The following is a 27,646-nucleotide window of genomic DNA, read 5'->3' as shown; positions in this document are numbered from 1 at the left end:
GATAGTTCACCTTTACAAAAAAACCTGTCTATGCAGGTACGGGATGTTTGTAGATTACAACGAACTGTGCAGCTCTGACTAAAAATTAATAATACCCTTGCTTTAGGTGTAGGCCATTTATATACCTTATGAAGCCTAAATGGAATACTCCCAGGACATTGCTGAGTGAGGTCTAGCCATCGCTGCTCACCTCCACCATCACAGAAGTGAGCTCTTTCTCTGTTTCAAACCCCCTCACATACTCTTTCACTCCCCTGATGTAGTAGCTCTGAGCTCAGCATTTTCAGAGCTCACTCCTGTGTGCAGTGATGACTAGGCCTCATTTAGCAACGTCCTGGGAGTATTCCAGTCAGGCTTTATAAGGTATGTAAATGGCCTACACCAATAACAAGGGCTTTATTCAACTTTAGTTAGAGCTGCATAGTTTGTTCTCATCTATAGCTGCCCCTTATCTGCATAGGCAGTTTTGTGGGAAAGGTGAACTATCCCTTTAAAGCGGAAGTAAACCCATCGATTTAAGAGTTTCAAAAAAACAGTTACATTTCTGGATATGTAACTGTCACATTGTTTGTGCTCTCAACCAAATTGTCAAACCATCCAACGGCTGATGTCATAACTGATCACATGTACAGCATCATGACAGTTGAAGACTAAACAGAGGCCAAGATGGCAGCTTCCTTGACTAAAAATAAGAGGGTTTAATTCCACTTTAAAGTGGTTGTAAACAGTTGTAAACCCACTTTGAAAAAAAAAAACAAAAACTAACACCTGCAAGACAAAGGCATAATGAGCTAGTATTGCATAGCATACTAGCTCATTATGTAATACTCACCTCAGATCGAAGCCCTCGCTGTGGTGTCCGTACACATCATCGGCCGGCGACATCACTCCCGGGGGTTACTTCCGGGTATCGTGGCTCCGACGGCTGTGATTGACCAGAGCCGCGATGGCGTCACTCCCGCGCATGCGCGCGGGAGCCGCGGGTAACGGCACACTCACTGAAACAAACGGCACATATGTGCCATTGCTTCAGTGCGCATGTGCCGATGACGTCGGCACATGCACATACAAGGGATATCTCCTAAACTGTGCAGGTTTAGGAGAGCTCCTGGGTAGCTACAGGTAAGCCTTATTATAGGCTTACCTGTAGCAAAAAGTGGTCTGTATGGGTTTACAACCACTTTAAGGCTCCGTTCACATCTAGGCATTGCTATTTTACAGGTGTTTTTTTATGCTTTTTTTTTTTTTTTTTCAGCGTTTTTGTACAGTTGTTTTGAAGTTCAAAAGGTCACCAATGTAGAAGAATTAAAACAGCTGTAATATGCCAAAAAAGAAGCTCATGTACTTTTTTTGAGCGACAGGCGTTTTGTCTTAGGCAAACAACATATTAATGGTTGAGGGGCTAGTGATGTTCAGTAAAACATATCAAATTAATTGCAAATATAAATATACATAGTATAGCAAACTAGAAAGTCCATATGTGATGAATCCCAACACCAAAATGTGATGCTCAAAAAATTAAACTTCTAGTTCTTCACCACAAGTGCTCAATAGATGGGTGGCCACTCACCAGAAAATTATGACCCCTTTTTACAGGGTGGTCAAACAGCGCTTCTGGACTACCAATTGATTCCATTGACAGCACAGTTCCACTCCACTGGCCACTCAAGATGAAACTAGGATGGGAAAAATGACTCCACAAGAGACATAGAGGAAGGTCTCGTAGTGTAGTAATTTTTATTGAATGGGATGTAGGATCCCTTCCAGGTCCAGGTCCTGATCCTACATCCCATTCAGGCTTTGTCCTTAGGAGAAACACGGACTACACGCCATCCTTCATGGACTAGCCGGCTTGCACACGCTGATTACACCTGGTGCCTGGATCGGCACGGTAACGTGAGACCTTTCTCTGTCTCTTGTGGAGTCATTTTTCCCATCCTAGTTTTATCTCGAGGGACCAGTGGAGTGGAACTGTGCTGTTAGCAGAATCAATTGGTATTCCAGAAGCGCTGTTTGACCTTCCTGTAAAAAGGGGTCATAATTTTTGGGTGAGTGGCCACCCATCTATTGAGCACTTGTGGTGAAGAACTAGAAGTTTATTATTTGAGCATCACATTTTGGTGTTGGGATTCATCACATATGGACTTTCTAGCTTGCTATACTATCTATATTTATATTTGCAATTCATTTGATGTTGAACATCACTAGCGCCTCAACCTTTAACCACTTCAACACCGCCCCATAGTCAAATGACGGCCACAGATGGTATTTCCCATCCTGGGTGGCCGTCATATGACGTCCTGGGCTTCCCGGCTGTCTAGGGGGCGCACGCGCGTCCACCGCGTTGCTTGGGACCCGGTGCGTGTGCCTGGCGGCCGCGATGTCTGCCAGGCACCCGCGATTGCCAGTTAACCGAGCAGGACCATAGATCTGTGTGTGTAAACATACAGATCCACGTCCTGTCAGGTGAGAGGAGACCGATCTGTGTTCCCAGTACAGAGGAACACCGATCGGTCTCCTCCCCTTGTGAGTCCCCACCCCCTACAGTTAGAATCACTCCCCTAGGAAACATATTTAACCCCTCGTGTCCCCCTAGTGGTTAACCCCTTCCCTGCCTGTCACATTTATACAGTAATCAATGCAATTTTATAGCATTGATTGTTGTATAAATGTGAATGGTCCCAAAAATGTGTCCGATGTGTCCGCCATAATGTCACAGTCACAAAAAAAATCGCAGATAGCCGCCATTACTAGTAAAAAAAAAAAAAAAAAAAAAAATTTTTTTTAAAAAATGCCATAAATCTATCCCGTATTTTGTAGACGCTATAACTTTTGCTGCGCAAACCAATCAATATACGCTTATTGCGATTTTTTTTTTTTTTTTTTTTTTTTTTTTTTTAACCAAACATCTGTAGAAGAATACGTATCGGCCTAAACTAAGGAAAAAAATTTGTTTTTTTTTTTTTAAATTGGGATATTTATTATAGCAAAAAGTATAAAATATTGTGTTTTTTTTTTTTTTTTCAAAATTGTCGCTCTTCTTTTGTTTATAGCGCAAAAAATAAAAACCGCAGAGGTGATCAAATACCACCAAAAGAAAGCTCTATTTGTGGGGAAAAAAGGACGTCAATTTTGTTTGAGTACAGCGTCGCACGACCGCGCAATTGTCGTTTAAAGTGCGTCAGCGCTGAAAACTAAAAATTGGTTTGGGAAGGAAGGGGGTGAAAATGCCCTGTATTGAACCGGTTAATATATTGTTTGCAGATTTTGGTGACTTGTTCACTCTCTTAAAGGTGCAGCTTTTATACTGTGTTTGTTCACTGATTCCACAGGGAGGCATTCATTGTTTTTCATTCTTTCAAGTGTTGCCTTAGGCGACAAAACGCTCAGATGCGAACAGGGGCCATTGAAATGAATGGGATTTATCTTGCTGGGCATTTTTAGAGCTGAGGCTTAGAGCAGAAAAACACCCAAATCATGTTTACAGCCCGAGTTTGGTAATTTCTCTGTTGCGGATCCGAGAGTAGACAAAGGAGACTTCTGACTAAACGTCCCACAATAAACTCAGGCTGTTTTGTCTTATTTTGTTTTGCTCTTCTTCTTTTTTTTTTTTTTTTTTTTTTTTTTTTTTTTCACTGTTTTTGTGTTTTCCAAAAAAAAGTTTTGGATATGCTTCTACATATGATGTGATGCTCTGTACCTGGTCCTATATTCCATGTTCAGTGCAAGTGTTGATGGTTGACATCTATTTCTTCCAACTTTATAATTGTACAAGCACTTTTTTTTTTTTTTTTTCTTCCTTGTCAATAAAAAAAGTTTTCATTTAAAAAAAAAAAAAAAAACACCCAAAAACGCCTAGGTGTGAACGGAGCCCAACATGGGATATCTTTTTTTTATGTTTCTGTGCTGATCTTGTGCTCCTATTGATAGGAAACTCTGCAGGTGGATGAAGATGACCGTCCAGAGCTAGTCTGGTGGAAGTGCAAGAAGTGGGCCCTTCACAACATCACCCGGCTCTTTGAACGGTAAAGTCAGCATATATATTATAAAGCTGTTCATGCTTAACTCTTTTGACTAGTTGCTGACCTTAGGCCATGTATGGTATGTCCAAAAATACAAGTACCTAGGGCATACCTTGTACATACAGGGCTTCTTTTCTGCTGCTGCCAAATCCTACTGATTTGCTGGAGTTGCCAGAGAGTAGACACCGGCTACACTGTAAACAAGGCCTGCACATCATAAATTATAATATTATTGATACAGTGTAGAGCTGCACGATTAATCGTCAAAAATCGTTATCGCGATATTTTCCCCTTTTGCGATCTTGATAAGTGTTTCACGATTCTGTCTAGGCAAAGAATTCTCTCTGCTCTTCTGAAGCTACAGCCATCAAAAGAAAGGAAGAAAAAAAAGGGCAGTCTGCCAAGAATCACAACATTCTTTAGCAGTGAACATTGTAACAATTTGTCAATGGAAAAGACTTTGTGTGTAAATGAAGAAAGTTTAACCATTTAAACACTAAACCTTTTTCTGATATTTGTTGGTTTCAAGTTAAAATCATTTTTTTTTGCTAGAAAATTATGTAGAACCCCCAAACATTTATATATATTTTTTTTAGTAGAGACCCTAGAGAATAAAATGGTGGTTGTTGCAATATTTGATGTCACACTGTATTTGTGCAGCGGTCTTTCAAATGCATTTTTTTTGGAAAAAATTACTTTAATGAATTAAAAAAAAAACTAACCAGTAATAAAGTTAGCCCAATTTTTTTTTGTATAATGTGAAAGATTTTACATCGCAAGAATCGTGATCTTTTTAGTCTAAGCAAAAAAATTGTGATTCTCATTTTGGCCAGAATCGTGCAGCTCTAATACAGTGTGAGTGGAATAGTTATTCCTTGTGCAGATCAGGACTTTCCTTTTGATGTGTATTTAATATCGGAGCAACCTACCATGTGGCTGGATAAAAATGACCATAACAGCTCTGGAGTTTGCACTTTTTAAAAGAGAGCGAGCTGTAGTGGATCCAATATGTTTAGTTTGGCAGGTTCTCACTAAGGCTGGCTGGTTTGGTAAGAAGTAGAGGTGGCCATTTTTGTTCTGCAGTTTAAAGTGTTTGTATACCTGCACATTTAAAAAAAAAAAAAAAAAAAAAAACACTGCAAGGCAAAGGCATACTAGCTCATTATGAAATACTTACCTCAGAGTGAAGCCCCCGTATTGGAGCTCGGTCCACGTCGAGGGATCTGACATCTTGCCCTCATCGTGTCTTCCGGGTTTGTGGCTCCGGCGCTGTAAGTGGCCGGAGCCGCGATGACGTCACTCCTGGGCATACGTGTGTGAGTTTTCTTCCTGGCAGTATCTGCCGCGCATTCAGAGGGCATGTGCTGTGGACGTCAGCGGCTGCATGCAAAGGGAATATCTCCTAAACTGTATAAGTTTAGGAGATATTAATTTTGCCTACAGGCAAGCCTTATTATAGGCTTACCTGTAGGTAAAAATGTCAAATTTGGGTATACAACCACTTTAACATTACAGTGATGGACCTTTTGGTAGCTCTACAGGGCTGCATGAAATTTTTTTTGACAACATACAGCAACAGTATAGTTTTCATAAAATAACATTGTATTTTTAAAAAGCTGAACTTGAGTTCCAGGCCATTGACTGTGTATAAGCTGAGAGACTTCCCTCCCCAATGATCAGACTGCAATGATCGTAAGTTTGTAGCAAGTCACAGGCTGTAGCAGGGGCTGATCTGTGTCAGGGATATTTGAACAGAGCCAAGAACTGCACAGGCATCAACGTTTTAGATGATTGTGTCATCTCTGAGCTGGCATGTCAGTCCAGGAAGTAGATGGTGACCGTGGATAATGCCTGAACATAGATGGAGAGAAAATCAGATGTAAGCCTTGTCAGAAGAAGTACTGTAATATATGTGTGTGAGTTAATACCTGGAAATGTTACACACATATGATACATTGCGTGTGTTTGTTACATGAAGAAATATATCAGAAACAAGGTCTGCTTCAAGTCTGAACAATATATTTTTTTCCTTCATGTCTTGCCTGAAAATGCAGGAAGATGTATCGATCACTGATTTTGGCTTTGTATTCTTTAGGTATGGAAGTCCTGGAAGTGTCACCAAGGAATATATAGAGTTCTCCGAATTCTTTGTGAAAACTTATGCTGTGGGAGTTTTGCAGGTGACTTTTTGTATTCTTTGTTTTACCATTTAGCTGCATACGTACAAAGGGGGCAATTTACTAACACTGGTGCACGCAGAATCTGGTGCAGCTGTGCTTAGTAGCCAATCGGCTTCCAACTTCAGCTTGTTCAATTAACCAGTTGCCGACCGCCGCACGACGATGTACGTCGGCAGAATGGCACGGGCAGGCAAAAGGACTTACAGGTACGTCCTTGCCTGCCTGCGGGTGGGGGGCCTGCGATCGGACCCTAACAGCAGTATCGATCGATCGATCACTGTCACTTATAAAACACTAAACGCATAACTGCAGCGTTCGCAGAGTCAGGCCTGATCCCTGCGATCGCTAACAGTTTTTTTGGTAGCGTTTTGGTGAACTGGCAAGCACCAGCGGCCTAGTACACCCCGGTCGTAGTCAAACCAGCACTGCAGTAACACTTGGTGACGTGGCGAGTCCCATAAGTGCAGTTCGAGCTGGTGAGGTGGCAAGCACAAGTAGTGACCCGCTGCCACCAAGAAGAAGACAAACACAGGCCCGTCGTGCCCATAATGCCCTTCCTGCTGCATTCGCCAATCCTAATTGGGAACCCACCACTTCTGCCGCGCCCGTACTTCCCCCATTCACATCCCCAACCAAATGCAGTCGGCTGCATGAGAGGCATTTTCTTTATGTCCTCCCGAGTACCCCTACCCAATGAACCCCCCAAAAAAGATGTCGTGTCTGCAGCAAGCGCGGATATAGGCGTGACACCCGCTATTATTGTCCCTCCTGTCCTGACAATCCTGGTCTTTGCATTGGTGAATGTTTTGAACGCTACCATTCACTAGTTGAGTATTAGCGTAGGGTACAGCATTGCACAGACTAGGCACACTTTCACAGGGTCTCCCAAGATGCCATCACATTTTGAGAGACCCGAACCTGGAACCGGTTACCGTTATAAAAGTTAGTTACAAAAAAAAGTGTAAAAAAAAAAAAAAATATTAAAAAAAAAAAAATAGTTGTCGTTTTATTGTTCTCTCTCTCTCTATTCTCTCTCTATTGTTCTGCTCTTTTTTACTGTATTCTATTCTGCAATGTTTTATTGTTGTTATGTTTTATCATGTTTGCTTTTCAGGTATGCAATTTTTTTATAGTTTACCGTTTACTGTGTTTTATTGTTAACCATTTTTTTGTCTTCAGGTACGCCATTCACGACTTTGAGTGGTTATACCAGAATGATGCCTGCAGGTTTAGGTATCATCTTGGTATCATTCTTTTCAGCCAGCGGTCGGCTTTCATGTAAAAGCAATCCTAGTGGCTAATTAGCCTCTAGACTGCTTTTACAAGCAGTGGGAGGGAATGCCCCCCCCCCCCCCCCCAACCGTCTTCCTTGTTTTTTCTCTGGCTCTCCTGTCTCAACAGGGAACCTGAGAATGCAGCCGGTGATTCAGCCAGCTGACCATAGAGCTGATCAGAGACCAGAGTGGCTCCAATCATCTCTATGGCCTAAGAAACCGGAAGCTACGAGCATTTCATGACTTAGATTTCGCCGGATGTAAACAGCGTCATTGGGAAATTGGGAAAGCATTTTATCACACCGATCTTGGTGTGGTCAGATGCTTTGAGGGCAGAAGAGAGATCTTGGGTCTAATAGACCCCAATTTTTTCAAAAAAGAGTACCTGTCACTACCTATTGCTATCATAGGGGATATTTACATTCCCTGAGATAACCATAAAAATGATTAAAAAAAAAAAAAAAAATGAAAGGAACAGTTTAAAAATAAGATAAAAAAGCAAAAAAATAATAAAGAAAAAAAAAAAAAAAAAAAAAAAAAAAAGCACCCCTGTCCCCCCCTGCTCTCGCGCTAAGGCGAATGCAAGCGTTGGTTTGGCGTCAAATGTAAACAGCAATTGCACCATGCATGTGAGGTATCACCACGAAGGTCAGATCGAGGGCAGTAATTTTAGCAGTAGACCTCCTCTGTAAATCTAAAGTGGTAACCTGTAAAGGCTTTTAAAAATGTATTTATTTTGTTTCCACTGCACGTTTGTGCGCAATTTGAAAGCATGTCATGTTTGGTATCCATGTACTCGGCCTAAGATCATCTTTTTTATTTCATCAAACATTTGGGCAATATAGTGTGTTTTAGTGCATTAAAATTTTAAAAAGTGTGTTTTTTTTCCCCAAAAAATGCATTTGAAAAATCGCTGCGCAAATACTGTGTGAAAAAAAAAAATGAAACACCCACCATTTTAATCTGTAGGGCATTTGCTTTAAAAAAATATATAATGTTTGGCGGTTCAAAGTAATTTTCTTGCAAAAAAAAATAATTTTTTCATGTAAACAAAAAGTGTCAGAAAGGGCTTTGTCTTCAAGTGGTTAGAAGAGTGGGTGATGTGTGACATAAGTTTCTAAATGTTGTGCATAGAATGCCAGGACAGTTCAAATGACCCCATTTTGGAAAGTAGACACCCCAAGCTATTTGCTGAGAGGCATGTCGAGTCCATGGAATATTTTATATTGTGACACAAGTTGCGGGAAAGAGACAAATTTTTTTTTTTTTTTTTTTTTGCACAAAGTTGTCACTAAATGATATATTGCTCATACATGCCATGGGAATATGTGAAATTACACCCCAAAATACATTCTGTTGCTTCTCCTGAGTACGGGGATACTACATGTGTGAGACTTTTTGGGAGCCTAGCCGCGTACGGGACCCCGAAAACCAAGCACCGCCTTCAGGCTTTCTAAGGGCGTAAATTTTTGATTTCACTCTTCACTGCCTATCACAGTTTCGGAGGCAAATGACCCTATGTTGGAAAGTAGACACCCCAAGCTATTTGCTGAGAGGTATGGTGAGTATTTTGCAGACCTCACTTTTTGTCACAAAGTTTTGAAAATTGAAAAAAGAAAAAAAAATGTTTTTTCTTGTCTGTCTTCATTTTCAAAAACAAATGAGAGCTGCAAAATACTCACCATGCCTCTTAGCAAATAGCTTGGGCAGAGATTGGTTTTCGGGGCCCCGTACGCGGCTAGGCTCCCAAAAAGTCCCACACATGTGGTATCCCCATACTCAGGAGAAGCAGCTAAATGTATTTTGGGGTGCAATTCCACATATGCCCATGGCCTGTGTGAGCAATATATCATTTAGTGACAACTTTGTGCAAAAAAAAAAAAAATTTGTCACTTTCCCGCAACTTGTGTCAAAATATAAAATATTCCATGGACTCAACATGCCTCTCAGCAAATAGCTTGGGGTGTCTACTTTCCAAAATGGGGTAATTTGGGGGGGTTTTGTACTGCCCTGCCATTTTAGCACCTCAAGAAATGACATAGGCAGTCATAAACTAAAAGCTGTGTAAATTCCAGAAAATGTACCCTAGCTTGTAGATGCTATAACTTTTGCGCAAACCAATAAATATACACTTATTGACTTTTTTTTTAACCAAAGACATGTGGCCGAATACATTTTGGCCTAAATGTATGACTAAAATTGAGTTTATTGGATTTTTTTAATAACAAAAAGTAGAAAATATAATTTTTTTTTCAAAATTTTCGGTCTTTTTCCGTTTATAGCGCAAAAAATAAAAATGGCGGAGGTGATCAAATACCGTCAAAAGAAAGCTCTATTTGTGGGAAGAAAAGGACGCGAATTTCCTTTTGGGTACAGCATTGCATGACCGCGCAATTAGCAGTTAAAGCGACGCAGTGCCAAATTGTAAAAAGTGCTCTGGTCAGGAAGGGGGTAAAATCTTCCGGGGCTGAAGTGGTTAAGCTTTGACAATAAAACCTGGACACTAATTGTTACTATGCCCAGCTGCACCAGACTCTGTGTGTACCAGTTTTTTTATTAATTCTCCCCCAAAACGACATGCACTTCTTGCTAATTAGAAAAATGCAATTGAAGCTGAATATTTTGCGGTTTCCTCCCTCCCCTTGATCAACACGTTTAATGAAAATTTTAAGATAAAACCTTTCCTTTTTTCATTATATACCCTATTTTGGTCCTAGTGATGTTCTTACACGGTCTCTGCTTCTATATGCAATGCAGGTAGATCATGAATTTGACCATCATGAACATTTGCTCAGTAGTTATTGCACTTGGGAGGAATTGTCACACTACATCATTACATTGTTTCTTCAGGTTCTGCTGAAAGTCCTGGAGCAGCACAGACAAAAGCAGTATGTGGCCCCACGGGTTTTGCAGCAGACTCTCAACTACCTAAACCTGGGAGTGTCCCATGCTGTCACCTGGAAGGTTCTGAAGCCGAACATGCAGGTGAGAATACCATCATACTTAGCTGGGTTGAACGGGACATGTGTTCGAGTCTTAGCCCTAACAGTTTTAGTCTCTGAAGTGACAGGTTCCATCTAAGGTGCCAAAGAACCCTTTTGCCCCGTACACACGGTCGGACTTTGTTCGGACATTCCGACAACAAAATCCTAGGATTTTTTCCGACGGATGATGGCTCAAACTTGTCTTGCATACACACGGTCACACAAAGTTGTCGGAAAATCCGATCGTTCTAAACACGGTGACGTAAAACACGTACGTCGGGACTATAAACAGGGCAGTGGCCAATAGCTTTCATCTCTTTATTTATTCTGAGCATGCGTGGCACTTTGTCCGTCGGATTTGTGTACACACGATCGGAATTTCCGACAACAGATTTTGTTGTCGGAAAATTTTATATCCTGCTCTCAAACTTTGTGTGTCGGAAAATCCGATGGAAAATGTGTGATGGAGCCTACACACGGTCGGAATTTCCGACAACAAGGTCCTATCACACATTTTCCGTCGGAAAATCCGACCGTGTGTACGGGGCATTAAAGTGGATGTAAACCCAAATTTTTGTATCATACTGTAGAGTATAAGATTTGCTATCATTTGAGCTCAGTCTTGTCACACAAAGTTAATCAATCCCTGAGCAATCCTCTTTTTTATTGTTCAATGAGGCAATTCTTGACAAACTGAGAAAAACTTTGTCAAATACTCCCCCTTGCTGTGAGTGACAGGTGATTTACATCTCGTGCACTAGCCTTTGAGACGTGCAGTATTTTTTAATTCCCTCCCACTCCTTTCTTCAGCAGCTCTGCAAGGATTGGCTATTCCACACCTCAGCATGATTTGGCATGCTGAAGTCATGAGGTTACTTTCCTGTCTTTTCACTGGATGTTAGAGATCATAGCAGAAGTTCAGTGTTAGAAATAAACAGGAGAAAATGCATATTGACAAGGGGAGTGTAGAGGTGGGCGGGGAGTCTACTGACATCAGGACTCCACCCACCGAGCTCCAGACAACAGACCCACCCACAGAATCTGCAGTTTTTCGGGTCTAATAACAGACAGAGGGGAGACATTTGACAGGTAAGGATACATGCAGAAGGCATGTATATCCTTGTAGATAACCCCCTATGGCAGTAGTTTAGAAAGGATGGCATTGGGTTTACATCCACTTTAAGGGCCCATTCACACTTTTGCATTGTGGCAATGCACGTTACTGCAGTGCCATTCATTTTGAATGGCACCCAACACACGTCCACAACACACCACAGGATAAAATACTGTGTGCAAAATGGAGCTTGCATGTTCTTTTTAAAGAAGTACCACCAAAGCTCGTTTGGCTGTACTTCTCCTGTGAACCACAGGAGTGCAGTTCAATCTGCACTCCTGGAACCCGTTTTCAGCAGACAGAGTTTGGGCAAGATCGTGGCAATGGAGTTGGGATCCACCCACGTGCCTGGACCAGCACCCGGCTCAGCCTCGCAGCAAGCCGCTGAGGGGCTGAGCCGGCCGCTCCTGCACGCTCCACAGCCAAGCACTCCAGTGAGCACAGGGCGGCGGGGAGCTCTGAGAACCGAGCGATTTGGCGGTGTTAGATTGCTCAGTTCTCAGTGTTAGAGGTGCTGGGGGACAGATGCAGCATTGGACCGATGCTGCATCCACCTAGGTAAGTATGATTATTAAATAAAAAGAAAACCTATACTTCTCTTTCAAGCATTGTTATGTTGACAGCTCATTTAAATGAATGAGTTGCCTTAATGCAACATACATTGATGCGTGACATAAATGCAATAAGCCCTTGTGTTATTGCACCATCACGGGAATGGGCCTAAAAAGACTCCTGTGAGTTAGCAGCTAGTTCTTCATTTAAGTGATCTGCCTCTTGGGCTACTAAATATTTTTCCATCCTTGTTGGACACAGAGGTAAAAGATAAAATTATCAAACAAGTTTGCAGTGTAATATTGGCAAAGTGTCTCCACTTGTTAAACATTGTGCAAGCAAATGATTATAAAAAATTGATACATGGACTCTCTGCCCCACCTCTTGCTTCTAAGAGTATTTCTGAAGAGGTGATTTTCCCCCTGATGTGCTACAAAGATGAAGATGAGGATTTGTGGCAGGACGACCCATACGAGTACATTCGCATGAAGTTTGGTAAGTACATTTTTTTGTTTGACGTAGAAGGAAAGGATAGGTAGTAAAGTAAGAATGAAATGTTCCCTCCCCTTTTTCTCCACATAGCTCTGCATACATTTTATAACAAATTACAATGTAATGCCTGTTTTAGCATTTTTTTTTTCTCAAGGCATCTTCCGGGGCAGCATCTGAGAGATAGGGCTCTTCCCCCTGCAACAGAAAACACATCACATACCTCTCTGCCTCAATTTTTGTATTTCCATCGGACCAACAGGACATCAGATGTCTTATTTTCTCACAACCAGACCGACATGCTTGTTGCAGGGGCCTCCCTGTCTGGTGGCCTTCCCATGGCCTCGCTGCAGGCCAGGCTTGCCCAGGCAGGACCTTGTTATATAGGCACATCACTCGTGGTGTTCCTTCTCATCTCCTTACAAACCCGAGGTTTTTCCTCCAATAGGAGGTATGCAGCTATCCCTCCAACCACAGGCTGCCTTGGCAGACTCTCCTGGTGCTGTCCTCATAGCCACAGTACTTCAGCCTAGTTTTAACCTGCTGCTCCATGGTCAATGCGGACATTTGGGGTTCGCAAGATGAGATAAGAGCGGACATGGAACTGTATCCCCATTTCCAGCTGTGCTTCGTGACACTAGTTGCGTCACTTCTGGTGATGTGCTTCCTGCAAAACAACACTGCCCTGTCAGGTGCGTTTCCAGTTACATCACTTCCGGCGCAGGTCCTATTGGGATACAGGAGTGACCTCACTTGGAACACTATGAGACACCTGAAACATGCAAAGCCTCCTCCCTAACAATGTGGCTCACCAGGGACCAAGCACAAGCCGGTAAAAACTAAAATCCACCTATGCATATGGCGGGGCCAGAGCAAGGGCAGGCAGCTTAAATGACCACATTTGGATGGCCATGTTCAAGCTGACCATGTCAGACACCACTCCATCCACCTGCCCTGCAGATCCTGCCAGTCTGGATGGCTCTAAGGTATACCAGTGGGTGCCCAGTTTCCTCTGTCTTCTTACATTTCCACTATGCAGGTGTTCAATGCTAGTGGTACCTTTCCAGTCATTTCCCCACGAGTCCTATGTCCTTCCTTCACAGAAAAAGGCCTCAGAGGACAAGAAGGGTAGGACTAGCTGTTCACATTCCTTCCCCAGGAATTTCTCTTCCTGCGAGTGAAAAATGGCAGCTAGCTTGGCCAAACAGCTCTGCCACAAGTGCATAAACAAACTGGTGGCCAAACAAACCCAGTGAGTCCATAAGAGGTTAATCTCTTCTGTGGAAAAGGATATGTTGGCCGCTTTCCTTTCGGTCCCTAGTGCAAAACCTTCAAATGCAGACATCAACAGGCTCAGCAACAAACCCTCCAACCAGCCAACCCACCATGCCTTCATGTAGCTGGGATGACCCTGACAAACAAGAAGAGGAGTTGCCATCCTGTTCAGAAGATTGGGAATGCTTCCATTCTGGCAAAGAGGAAACCAATTCAGACAAATTCCTCTTCCCGACTGAAGACACACAAGAATTATTCAAAGCCATATCGGAGACACTGGGTATTATAGAAAAATATGCCGAGTTGTCTCTTCACAACACAATATACAAGGGGTTACTGCCCAAAAAACCTTGTACATTCCCAGTCCACCAATCGCTGAAGGACATCAAGCAAGAGTGGACAAGACCCAGATAAGAAATTGTTTACCCCTACTTCTGTAAAGATACCCATTTAAGGAAGAGGATGTGGTTCCCTGTGCCAAATACACCAAAGTCAACGTATCTTTATCCAAAATATTGAACAAGACCGATCTTTCCTTTAAACACACAGACACCCTAAGGGACCTAATGGACAAAAAGGCAGAGGCCCTGTAAAGGCCTGTGCTGTAGGCGCATCCAATTTCAATCTGCCCATTGCTGCTACTTGCATCACCTGTATTTTTATGCACTAGCTCAACCACTTTCAGACCCACCTGGAAGCTGGCACGCTTATAGCAGATTTCTTGAAAACACTACCATTTTTAAACAAAGCCGCAGTATTTATTGCAAACACTTCAGTTGAAGCTGTTAAAAGAACAGTACAGTCGACAGCCCTCATCAACTCAGCTCACAGAGCATTATGGCTTAAAGCTTGGAATGGAGGCACCACTTCCAAGACCTAACTATGCAGCATTCCGTTCTCAAGGAAACTACTGTTCTGAGCCAAACTGAAATCGATACTGGACAGGTCAGCAGATAGAAACAAAGAGCCCCCCCACCCCAAAAAGAAACAAAACAAAAACCCCATTTTCTTCGCAAGCTCAGTACAGTAAATAACAAAATGAGTCCAAGAAAAGGTCATCCTGCGCCAATGTATAAAGGCAAAGAGGGGTTCATCCTTAAACCCCCAAGAAACAATAACTGCCTGCCTGTGGGGGAAGCTAGGCTGCATACTCAAGACAATGGCAGACAATCACGGAGAACAAGTTCGTCCTCTACACCATACTAGAAGGACACACAGTAGAATTCTATCCACCACCCCCATTTCAGGGAGACACTTAACATATCTCACGAGTAGCAAAGAAAAAGTAGCAGGACCACAATCATCACTGGACGATTTCCTAGCAGAACAAGTAATTTCGTTTGTACCCCCCAACGAGGAGGGAATAGTGATCTATTCACACATATTCGCAGAGAGGAAACCCTTAGGTAAGTTCAGCCCTAACCGGCCATAGACTGATCGGAATTCGGCTGATTTAGCAGGATGCCCCTGGATTTTCGATCTGTCTATGGGAAAGCTGGTTGTACTGAAGTCTATCCATCAGTCGACTTCAGTACAACCAACCTGTCAGGTTTTTTTCACCTGATCACTGACGGTGGCTATAGCCACAGAACACAATAGCGCTGCGGGAAGGATTTGAGCAATTTTCTTTCCTTCTACCCATTGTTGAAGGAAAGAAAATTGCATAATGCATGGCCTGTTTAATTCTAAACCTCAAATCCTTAAGACGGTAAAATACAAAAGTATCCAGATGGAATCGATTTATTCCATCGGGAACATACTCTCGCCAGGAGCCTTTCATGTCTAGTCTAGATCTCAAAGATGCATATTTACATATCCCGATTGGCAAAGAACAGAAGGCTGGAGGAAGTCATTAGCTCTATTCATCCTCTTCTCAGTTGCCAAAAGGGACAACAAGCCTCCAAAAATGGATGGATCAGACTTGCAATTATCTACACCTACCAAATTTTAGAATTACCACCCAAAGAAGTCATGGCATCTTTCTGTGCAAAGAAAACAGGAGCTACACCAGACTAGATCTGCAGGGCAGCAACATGGACGAGCTTTAAAACCTTCGCAAAACAGTACAGGATAGACTTCCTGTCCAACCAAGACCAGTCCTTCAGGCTGTGTACTCCCACGGAGTAAGTATTCCTTGCCAATCCTCTGAGATGCTGCCCTGGAAGACGTCTTGAGCAAAAAAAGGAGTTGGGTACCTGGTAACTCATTTTCTAGAAGTCTTCCAGGGCAGCACATATACCGTCTTCACTCTCGGCAGAGTACTTCCTCACAATTTTGGCACACCCTTAGGGGGTCCCTGACTATACCTGGTGTTCCTTTGGTGCTTTTTACTTTTGTAATGCTGAGACACAGAGGTATGCTATTTTTTTTTTTTTTTTTTTTTTTTTTAATACTGGTTGATGATTCTTACTGTTGCAGGTGGGAGTAGCCTAATCTATCAAATGCTGCTCTGGTAGACTTCTAGAAAATGAGTTACCAGGTACCTAACACTTTTCTTTTGTTTTTTCTTTTATATATGGTCATGTGACTGCAAAGCTCTGAGTTCTGTGTGTAATGTGGTGGGCAGACAATAGGAATTAATCCCATAGGGCAGTAGTGGTGTCCACTGCTTTAGGCCCTGTTGGAGGAAGATAGAGTTCCCTCCCATGAGCCTCACCATATGCAGCAGGGATTGGAGCTTTGCAGATATTGGACCGCATAGAAAAAAATGGTATTTACATTGTGATTTGTTATAAAATGTGTGCAGGGCCATGGGGAGACAAGGGAATGGAGTATTTAAATGTTGGTTTATTACTTAACCTCTTCTTCTACTTGAACTTTTTACACAGCTAAAAAAACTGTTAATATTTATTGTTGTGAACATAACATTAATGTGTAGCACAGATTTTATATATTCTTGTATATGTAGTTAGTCTATAAGGTCACCTTCACACAGCTGGATAGCTGCAGCCACCAGATTCCCGTGGCAAGGTTTGGCAGATTCTTGGAACGAGCGGGTCATGTGATCAGCAGCAGCCGCTCAGCCCCAGCGGCCTGCTGCTGTTCCCATGTAGCCACGCAAAGAGCAGGTAGTTGCGGTTTGTGTTCGACACAGCACACCTGTCCTTGGTGTCAAAGTCTGCAAAGGTGTGAAAACTTCAACTCACATGGCTGAAGGTGTGAATTTTTTTAATCCGAACAGCGAAATTTCAAACTGGTAAATCATCCCGGAACAGGGGTGGGGACCTTTGCCATCATGTGTCTTCCACATATAATGCCGTTTTCATATCTCTGTCCCAGCGATTTGATAACAATTCACACCTTAAGCCATGTAAATTGAAGAATTACCAGCTGTTCAGATTTCTTGCCACCAAGTAAGTAGAACTATGTAAGTAGAACTGACACAACTTTCACACCTCCCCATCCTGTTCTTGGACAATCATCATCAGCATTGACACATGCCTTGGTGATTGGATTAAGGGGTCAGTGCTACCTGTGTGGATTTAAATGTTGTATGTTCCTACCAATCATTAGAACTGAAGAAATGGCTTAGACAAACTATGAAACCCCTTCAGCATTACAAAACAAGTCCAGTTGCATGTGACTAACTACTGCTGGCTGTATATGTAGTTTCATTTATTTATTTATTTATTTATTTTTTTTGTGCACTACTACCCATGCATGGGTTTTGTTGCGTTTCCAATGCCATGTCCAATATTGCTCTGCCTTTTTGTTCTGTACATCAAGCAAGGCTGTCAATTCGTTCAATGTCGCACCTTCCCACACATGGCTGTTTTGTTGTGTACTGGGTACGTGTCACACAGTGATGCTCCACGCTAATTGTCCTTGTCCATGACCTGTTTTGTTTCTGGTTCTAGATGTGTTTGAAGATTACGTATCTCCTTCAACTGCTGCTCAGAATCTGCTCTTTACTGCCTCCAAGAAGAGGAAAGAGGTGAGGCAGAAACATTGGCAAAACTTTGTTTTCAACCACTTGCCGTCCTGGAATTGGGAGCGTCTCAGACCGTCTCAAGTGGTTAAACCAAGCTTATGGCTGCAGATAATAAGATAAATAAATGAGAAATTAAGAGAAATGTAAAACATGCCCCCCCCCCCCCCCCAATGGATACACATGAATGCAAACACACATTTAGTGCCCGCAGCAATTGTGCCACACATGAGGTTCGAGGGCCATAATTCATGGTTAACTCTAAAATGATAACCTCTAAAGACTTTTAAAGCATCACCACTGAAAAATGTTATGTACTGTAATTTTTTTGCCATTTGACACATGCAGTTTTGAGTCTCGACATGTTTGGTATTAAGGATGAGCTCCGGTTCAGAGCCCGCTAGGAAGACGGCACTGCGCTGCGCTGATCACAGGCAGTGAGACGTTGTCCCCGATGTGCGGCTGCAGAGATCGGGAAATGTCTCACTGCCTGTGGTTAGTGCAGTGCCGACTTCCTGCCGGGCTCTGCACGTGGGCTGTGCGAACACGCCGGAGGTCATCCTTATTTGGTATCTATTTACTTGATGCAACCCTATCTTTTTTTTTTGTTTTTTTTGTTTTTCCAAAAAAATGGTGTTTTTATTGTATTTTTACTAAAATTAATTTTAGTGTATATTTTTCTAAAAAAATATGCGTTTGATAAATCAGGTTAGCAAACATCATGCAACACAATAAATTGCAACTACCACTTTATTCTACAGTGTCTCCATTTTCAGAAAATATACGATTGGGGGTTCAAGGGTTCAAACTACGCAGACAATAGATGATTCAGCTTTTTTTTTTTTTTTTTTTTTTTTTCTCAGCCAGTGGGTTGAACAAAAAAAACTGACCTGATTTCTCCATCCACACATTCAAGGTGGATGGGGAAATCTCTCCCGCTGAGCTATTGTTTTCTTACGATGGGGAGACTTCCCCGCTGTCAGAATACACAGATCAGCACTGCCAGCTATAGCCTGCGGCACTAATTGAACTGCATTTATCTGACACAGTGATTGTACAGAAGTCAATTGGTTCTGTCCACTGTCCCTATGCATAGATTGAAATGCAGCCAGTCCCTGCTGCAATGGGAGAATTTCGTTCCATGTATGGCCAGCTTAAGTCTCTAGCAAAAGTTTTTAATATGTATAAAAAAATGTATATATTATATTATAACTCTATTATAACGCTAAGCAGATATGAACAAATTATTGTATGTCTGTATTTATTAATACATCATTAAATGTATTTTTAATACAAGTTTTGTAAGTACCTGAATCTGCCTCTTGCGGTCCTTGCACAGCAAGGCTGACATGTGAGACGAGGAAGCAGTACAAGGGACCAGTCCGTTCATGTGCTAAGAAGAAGCACACTGTTAGGAAGAGAGATCAGAATGACAGAGACAAGCTTATCACTGTGCAGCATCTCTCTTCATTGCCCGGAGACGGGCTGGGTCAGGTGCAGGAAGACCTGGACTCTGAGGAAGTGGGTTGAATGATGCTGGTCTTCAGATTGAAGACGACTGGGGCAGAAATAAAAATCTCTGGATGGACAGTGAATATTGCAGGCCTCCACCCTGCTAGTGACCACTAGATCAGCTTCCATAAAGATGACATGACTTGGAGTCACTCTGATCATCATTGGGGACCTGAACTATCAGTAAAAGGGGAGTTTAGGAGCCACCAGCCATGCAAAGTGTTGGCTGGTGGCACTCACATGGGGCATTTATAAATGTACCCCAACCCAGTGCATCATTCTGAGGGCATGTTTATTCACAGACTGAGCAGGAATGGTCTAACGAGGCGCTGTGATGGCATTTATGAAAAGGCTGCTGACCTAGAGATCCTTTTCCAGTCATATCCCTCTGCAGATGCCACCAAAATACCTAGTGTTGGCTGTTGTTGGAGTCTAGAGGGAGCAGTGAACCCCTTTTTCTGGACTGGAGCAGTTAATATTATTGAGTGGGGGGGGGGGGATGAGTATTCAGTGATGCTTGTTTTAATTAGTTCCACTTTTTTGTCAGGCTGTTTCCCTTGACTTCCTGTCCCGTTGACACTGATGCAAAATATGAGGGGAATGGGAGTCTAATGTGTTTTCTGACCTTTTGCAGCAATTTCAAATCACTTTCCTTCTGACTCCTTGTATCTAAGATTTAAGTGAAGGGAAGATGGAGGTTCTACCCCTTCATGATTCTATCCAAAGAGAAAAAAAATCAATTTGTCTAGAGTTGGGCTTTATGTAGTTTAGAATCAGTGCATCCAGAAGTTACATTTCAGTAAGTAGTTGAGTCCGGTGGTCTGAGGCCATCTTTTGGTTTATGTATCTCTTTGGCACAGGGATAGTGGGAGCCCCTCGATGGGCACACCTGCTGTGCAGACCTGGAATATTCATACACAAATAGTGGGAACCCCTCATATTGGGCACGGCAGGTGTGTAGACACGGGAGCTCAGTACAGGAATAGTGGGAACCCCTCATATTAGGCACAGTGGGTACACAGCCCTAGGAACTCGGTACAGAGCTCTCACCAATATGGTCCCCGAGATATTGTAGAGGCTGTTTAGATGGTCACGTGGTTATGTTCCCTCCTCTTCCTCCTCGTGGATTCTAAAGGAGCGACTGGGACCCTTGAATATGCCAACTTTTTTTTTTTTTTTTTCTTCTTGTAGTTTATCACATTATAGCACATAGAGCTAAGAGATATATTTGTTAAAATACATCCTTATGTCCATAATTCTAGTACCTTGATGTATATTTTTGTATACTGAAATACATATCCTTTGTAAGCAATATTTTGTTTTGGAATTTGATATGTAAATTTTCAATAAAAATTATTGGAAAAGAAGAGGCTGTTAGATGGTTTAACGCCCCAGCATCTACCAAATTCAGAAATATGCTTTATGGGTTTGCTGACCCTCTGAGTTATTACTGAAAATTGCTATTGTTCCTCTTTGTTTTTTAGGTGTTGCCAAAGATGATGAATTTTTGTTACCAGATCCTCACCAGTTCCTCGGTTGACCCGCGGAAAATAGATGGGGCACTACATGTGCTGGGTTCACTTGCAGAGATTTTATTAAAGGTAACCTATTTGCTTGCTACTACTATAGTCAGTATACAGTACATGTGACATTTCTGCAGTGTATTACTTTATATTTTCCTCCAGAAATCTGTGTACAAAGATCAGATGGAAGTCTTCATCCAGAATCATGTTTTCCCACTTTTCATGTCTGAGCTGGGCTACCTCCGAGCACGGGTAGGTCCTTCAAAAGTAATTTCCAATATTTTTAAATCTGTAACTTTTATAAATATCCTGCCTTAAACAAATATCCTTGTTAAGACACTTCCTGGCATAGGGTGACAACACCATCTGCCAGTTGTGTTCCTGTGTTGTCATGCAGTTACATGATCCTCAGGAGTTTACACGTGGCCATTTACGCAGACATGGTCCACGTGCCATGCAAGTGGAGTGCATATACAAAGGGAGGGGCTGCAAAGAAGGTGAAAGCAGAACTTCACCCAAAAGGGAGAGTTCTGCTCCCCCCCCTGTTTTTGATAGGTACCAGCTCCCTCTTCAGCTCTGACTGCCTAGGTGATCAGAGCGGAAGTTTGCCCCCCCCTCCTTCCCCAGCAGCCTCTTCGGACACGTCACAGGAGACTGCAGGACCAAATACGCAGCATGGTACGCACATGCGCAATGGGCAGTCAGCTGTGAAGCCGCAAGGAGTCAGTCGGCTGCCCACAGTTAAGATGCCAGCGCCAGGACCCAAAGACACAGATCCTCTTGAATGTCATCACTGGGATGCAACAACAGAAAAAAATGAAAGTGGAATTCCAGGTTTACTTCAACTTTGCATAGTTTGTTTGGGCCAAGCAAGCTATATCAGTTACTAACTGATGTGTGCATTGTACTATACTGTAGTAGCATCATCTACATGTAGATGATGTAGCATCATCTACATCCATCCTCCTGCTGGTTAAGCTGGAATTTTATATACAGTACTTTATCAAACCAAGTGCCTTTCAGACAGGATTTACATACCCTTTTTTAACGCAGAAAATGTCCTTTACGTTAATGTTTTTAACGCATAAAATGTCCTTTACGTCGTTCTCTATCTCCTTTCTCTTCTAGTCGTGTTGGGTTCTTCACTCGTTCAGCTCACTAAAGTTTCACAATGAGCTGAACCTTCGAAATGCTGTAGAGTTGGCGAAGAAAAGTCTACTGGAAGATAAAGAACTGCCAGTGAAGGTGGAGGCTGCCATCGCTCTGCAAATGTTAATCAGTTACCAGGGGGCGGGTGAGAGAATTTACAAAATATTTGGTATATGTTATTCATCCAGAAATGCTGCAGTACTGTACTATAAAAAAAGTTTGTCCCTTTTCTGTCACAATAGTGAAATGGTATATGAATACCCTAAAGAATAAAATTATTATTATAATATAGGATTTATATTGCTCCAACAGTTTAAGTGCTTTACAATATAAAAGGAGACAGTACAGGTACAATACAAATCAAGACAAGGGTTAGGAAGGTCCTGCTCATAACAGTTTACAATCCGAAAGGGAAGGGCATGTTGGTTCAAAAGGTGATGACTGTATTGGGATTACAGTAGTTGGTGGAGAAATAAAGTTTCAGTTGTTAGAACGAGGCCAGTATAGGCTTCCCTAAAGGGATGAGTTTTCAGGGATCACCTAAAGACAGAATAGGAGATTGCTGAACAGATTCAGGTAGGTTCCAGAGGATGGGAGAGGCTCTGGAGAAGTCCAGGAGGCAACAAGGGAGCCAAAGAGCAGGTGATCTTGGGAGGAGCAAAGAGAATGGTGTAGGTGGTATTTTGAGATGAGGTTGGTGCTGTAGCTCAGGACAGCTGTTGTTGACTTTGTAAGTTAGTGTTTAGAATTTTATTTGTTGGGTGAGTGAAAGCCAGTGGAGGGAATGCATTTGAGAGGGGTGGCAGACACTGAGTAGTTAGGAAGGTGGCAACAAAACTTATGGTAGGTTGAAAGGGGCGTATTCTGTGTAGAGATAGGCCAACAAGTTAGCATTTGAGGCGAGAGATGACAAGGCAGTGGTTGAACTGGATGGACTTGTGTCTTTTTTCAACCTTACTAACTGTAAGTGAATAAGTATACAGGCGGTGTCATTGGGTAAGAAGGGGCTTCTTGTGGAAATGTTAGAGGTGAAGACAACAAGATTAGGACAGTAAATGGATGCGGGGCTAAAAGGAGAAGTCATTTTCTAATTATTGCTCCCACAGTTGATTTCTTCACACCAAGCTGCTTGCCTATTGCAGATTCAGTCTTCCCAGCCTGGTACAGGTCTACAATTTTGTTTCTGGTGTCCTTCGACAGCTCTTTGGTCTTCACCATAGTGGAGTTTGGAGTGTGAATGTTTGAGGTTGTGGACAGGTGTCTTTTATACTGATAACAAGTTCAAACAGGTGCCATTAATACAGGTAATGAGTGAAGGACAGAGGAGCCTCTTAAAGAAGAAGATACAGGTCTGTGAGGGCCAGAAATCTTGCTTGTTTGTAGGTGACCAAATACTTATTTTCCACCATAATTTGCAAATAAATTCTTTCAAAAATCAGACAATGTGATTGTCTGGATTTGTTTCCTCATTTTGTCTCTCATAGTTGAGGTATACCTATGATGACAAATACAGGCCTCTCTCATCTTTTTAAGTGGGAGAACTTGCACAATTGGTGGCTGACTAAATACTTTTTTGCCCCACTGTATGTGAAAAGCGTGGCGTGCATTTGTATTCAGTCCTCCTTTTTACTCTGATACCTCTAACTAAAATCTAGTGTAACCAGTTGCCTTCAGAAGTCACCTAATTAGTGCATAGAGTCCACCGTGTGTAATTTAATCTCAGTATAAATACAGCTGTTCTATGAAGCCCTCTGAGGTTTGTTAGAGAACCTTAGTGAGCAAACAGCATAATGAAGGCCAAGGAACACACCACACAGGTCAGGGATAAAGTTGTGGAGAATTTTAAAGCAGGGTTCGGTTATTAAAAAAAAAAATCAACATCTCACAGAGCACTGTTCAATCCATCATCTGAAAATGAAAAGAGTATGACACAACTGCAAATCTACCAAGACATGGCTGTCCAGCTAAACTGACATGCCGGTCAAGGAGAGCATTAAATCACAGAAGCAGCCAAGAGGCCCATGGCAAATCTGATGGAGCTGCAGAGATCCACAGCTCAGGTGGGAGAATCTGTCCACAGGACAACTATTGGACCCCTTTCACACTAAAGCGCCGGTCGTTTTTGTGGCGCTTTTCAGGCGCTAGTGGGTTGGGTTTTTTAAGGTCACGTGACTTAAAAAAGGAATAGACCCATTTTGCAGCGCTTTGGAAGTGCTGCCCATTCATTTCAATGGGCAGAGGTGTTTTATGGAGTTCTGTATATAGTGCTCCAAACCTGCCCCAAAGATGCTGCTTGCAGGACTTTTTTTTTTTTTTTTTTTTAATCATCCCGCAAACGAACCGCCCCAGTGTGAAGACACACATTGAAGTGAATGGGCGGCAGTTTTCAGGCACTTTACAGGCGCTATTTCTAGCGCTAAAACACCTGAAAACTGCCTCAGTTTGAAAGGGGTCTTAGTCGTACACTCCACAAATCTGGCCTTTATGATGGAAAAGTGGCAAGAAGAAAGCCATTGTTGAAAGAAACCAAAAGGAGTCCTATTTGCAGTTTGCCAGAAGCCATGTGGAGGACACAGCAAACGTGGAAGAAGGTGCTCTGGTCAGATGAGACCAAAATTTAATTTTTTGGCCTAAAAGAAAAACGCTATGTGTGGCAGAAAATTAACACTGCACATCACCCTGAACACATCATCCCCACCGTAAAACGTGGTGGCAGCATCATGTTGTGAGGATGCTTTTCTTCAGCAGGGACAGGGAAGCTGGTCAGAGTTGTTGGGAAGATGGATGGAGTCAAATACAGGGCAATCTTAGAAGAAAACCTGTTAGTCTGCAAAAGACTTGAGACTGGGGCGGAGGTTCACCTTCCAGCAGGACAACGACCCTTTACATACAGCCTGAGCTACAATGGAATGGTTTAGATCAAAGCATATTCATGTGTTAGAATGGCCCAGTCAAAGTCCAGACCTAAATCCAACTGAGAATCTGTGACAAGACTTGAAAATTGCTGTTCACAGACGCTTTCCATCCAGTCTGACAGAGCTTGAGTTATTTGCAAAGATTCTACAAAGCATTGGCTCAGGGGAATACAAAGGCACGCCACACTTTTCACATTTTTATTTGTAAAAAATGTTGATAACCATTTATCATTTTCCTACTGCTTCACAATTCTGTGCTATTGTGTTGGTCTATCACATAAAATCCCAATACAATACTTTTACGTTTTTGGCTGTACATGACAAAATGTGGAAAATTTCAAGGGGTGTGAATACTTTTTCAAGGCACTGTTAGTGAAAAGATTAGCGCTGGTAGTAGGACAACAATTAAGCTGTAATTAAGGATGTAACCACCAATTCTGAGTGTCTGGTTTAGGAGCTCTAATTTGAGACAAAATTATCAATAGACTGCTCTGCTGTTGTAAACTCTTCAGACTGTAGTTCTTTGTATTTTATAATTATTCCAGCATTTGTATCCCTCAGCAAAAGAGTACATGAGGCCTTACATCCGACCAGTCATGCAGGAGCTCCTGCACATAGTCCGGGAGACAGAGAATGATGATCTGACCAATGTCATCCAGAAGATGATATGCGAATACAGTCAGGAAGTGGCCCCCATTGCTGTGGACATGACAAGACATCTAGTGAGTGGTGTGTGAAGATATGATGAATGGCAATAGTTTGGTGCTGTGATGTATATGCACAGGAGATATCCAGGATGCCAATGATTTGGCGCTCTATGTATTTATGTATAGGATATAGGACATAAACGGGATGGTGATAGTCTGGTGCTCTATATATGTACAGGAGATAAATAGAATGGTGATAGTCTGGTGCTTTGATCTGTATGTACAGAAGATATCCAGAATGGTAATTTTTATCTGTACGTACAGGAGATAAACAAGTTGGCAAGGGTCCATTGCCTTTATCTGTATGCACAAGGGATATAAACGATGGTGGTGGTTCACTGCTCTGTGCATGTTCAAGAAGTGTACAGGGTGAAGATATTCCAGTAATCTGATCTGTATGTACAGGGAAATATACAGGATGGTGATAGCCCGCTGCTCTATGTATGTACAGGAGATATACAGGATGATGATAGTCTGGAGTTCTATGTATGTCCAGATATTTAGGGTGATGATGATCTGGTGGTGTGCTTCAATTTGTCACTTCTGTGTTCTCTCTCCAGGCTGAGATCTTTGTAAAGGTCCTGCAGAGTGAAGAGTATGAGGAGGTGGAGGACAAAACTGTCATGGCGATGGGAATCCTTCACACCATCGACATTGTCTTGACTGTTGTGGAAAATCATAAAGAGGTGTGTACCCTGACATGTGACTTAGTGGATATCCACCACTTTCCCTTACCTTCTTTAATTATCTACCTTTCTTCCAGGTGAAGCAGCAGCTGGAGGGGATTTGTTTGCAGATTGTAGGTCTTGTGCTTCAGAAACATATTATAGGTATGAGCCTGTTAAAGATTTAAAGGAGGTCACAGGGTAATATTTATATCTAGGGTGGTCACATAACGTACCCCTGGTATATAACCTCATGTGTTCCAAAAAACAGAATAATGTTATAAGTTTGGTTTTAAATTTGTGTAAAAAGTGAAGTTTATAACAAGTAATGGCAAGCCTCAATTTAATTTATGGACATACATTACAGTGTGTTTTAGTGAGTAATGCAAAGTGTTTTACGTATGGGAATTCATTTTTGCTGTCCCTACAGAGTTCTATGAGGAGATTCTGGCACTAGCATACAGCCTCACCAACCAGACCATCTCCCCACAGATGTGGCAGCTTCTGGAGATCCTTTTTGAAGTTTTTCAGAGAGACTGCTATGAATATTTTACAGGTTTGTTATCAAATGCTCTGTTTGATGTGTTCTGTAAGAGAAATAGCTACTGCTTCCTTAATCTAATATTTTGTGTACAATCAGCGCTAACTATAATGCTCTTTTATATGTATATATAAACAATAAATCAAACGATTCCTCCGTGAAAACAAATTTTTCAGTAGCTGCTGTACACTACTTAGTGATTCACCACACTAAAAATACCAAAAGTAATACTTAATACAGTGCAGCGCTACCGACCCTAACCATATCTACAACAGTGATGATTACAAAATATCTATCTATCTATATATCTATCTCCAAGATACAATATGTAAAAATCAAAACAAAACAAATAGTCTTTTCAATCTATGTGATCAACCACTGTGCTCTTCAACCTTCTTATTGATAAATCAAAGTGCAATCCCACCACCGGGTGAATTACCCGCTCATCTCACAATGAATATTCAAGACTTTTCACTTTCATCTTTCTTGCTGTTCTGATTAGGTGGATCTCCTCCTCCCATCATAAGACCCTCCCCAAGCTCAAAAAACAGTATTATTTAACTATTTCAGCCATTTTGTGAGACCAGAGTGAGTAGCAGCAGCTGAGAGAGCAGTAGTGTACTTGTATTTTAGCGTGTCACTTGCCACAAGTTACGGATTGTCACTTTCCACACGTTGTGGATTGTCCACTTGCCACGTCGCCTGCCAAAAGTTGCGGATTGTCCACTTGCCAGGTCACCTGCCACAAGTTGCTTGTTCAAATCTAACATATGGGTCAAATTCCAATTATACTTCGGATAACAGCAATGCTAGTGG

The 27,646-nt window shown here is 42.1% G+C and overlaps 1 protein-coding gene across 1 annotated transcript in view; it reads left to right on the top strand.

Annotated features, from left to right (window-relative positions):
- The window catches only part of IPO8 (importin 8), a 65,249-nt gene that overhangs the window by 13,008 nt on the left and 24,595 nt on the right, over nt 1–27,646 (top strand). The window contains exons 7-18 of the mRNA XM_073621695.1: nt 3,931–4,025; nt 6,118–6,202; nt 10,327–10,461; nt 12,522–12,621; nt 17,748–17,824; nt 20,815–20,931; nt 21,016–21,105; nt 21,982–22,147; nt 25,479–25,639; nt 26,185–26,310; nt 26,388–26,454; nt 26,720–26,845. Coding sequence (XP_073477796.1) covers nt 3,931–4,025; nt 6,118–6,202; nt 10,327–10,461; nt 12,522–12,621; nt 17,748–17,824; nt 20,815–20,931; nt 21,016–21,105; nt 21,982–22,147; nt 25,479–25,639; nt 26,185–26,310; nt 26,388–26,454; nt 26,720–26,845 — 1,345 coding nt within the window. The remainder of the gene's footprint in view (nt 1–3,930; nt 4,026–6,117; nt 6,203–10,326; nt 10,462–12,521; nt 12,622–17,747; nt 17,825–20,814; nt 20,932–21,015; nt 21,106–21,981; nt 22,148–25,478; nt 25,640–26,184; nt 26,311–26,387; nt 26,455–26,719; nt 26,846–27,646) is intronic.

The sequence above is a fragment of the Aquarana catesbeiana genome, linkage group LG03, assembly GCF_042186555.1.
Source record: "Aquarana catesbeiana isolate 2022-GZ linkage group LG03, ASM4218655v1, whole genome shotgun sequence".
In the NCBI taxonomy this organism is placed as follows: Eukaryota; Metazoa; Chordata; class Amphibia; order Anura; family Ranidae; genus Aquarana; species Aquarana catesbeiana.
Note: the sequence above shows the minus strand (reverse complement) of the source record. Positions and strands in the feature narration are given on the sequence as shown.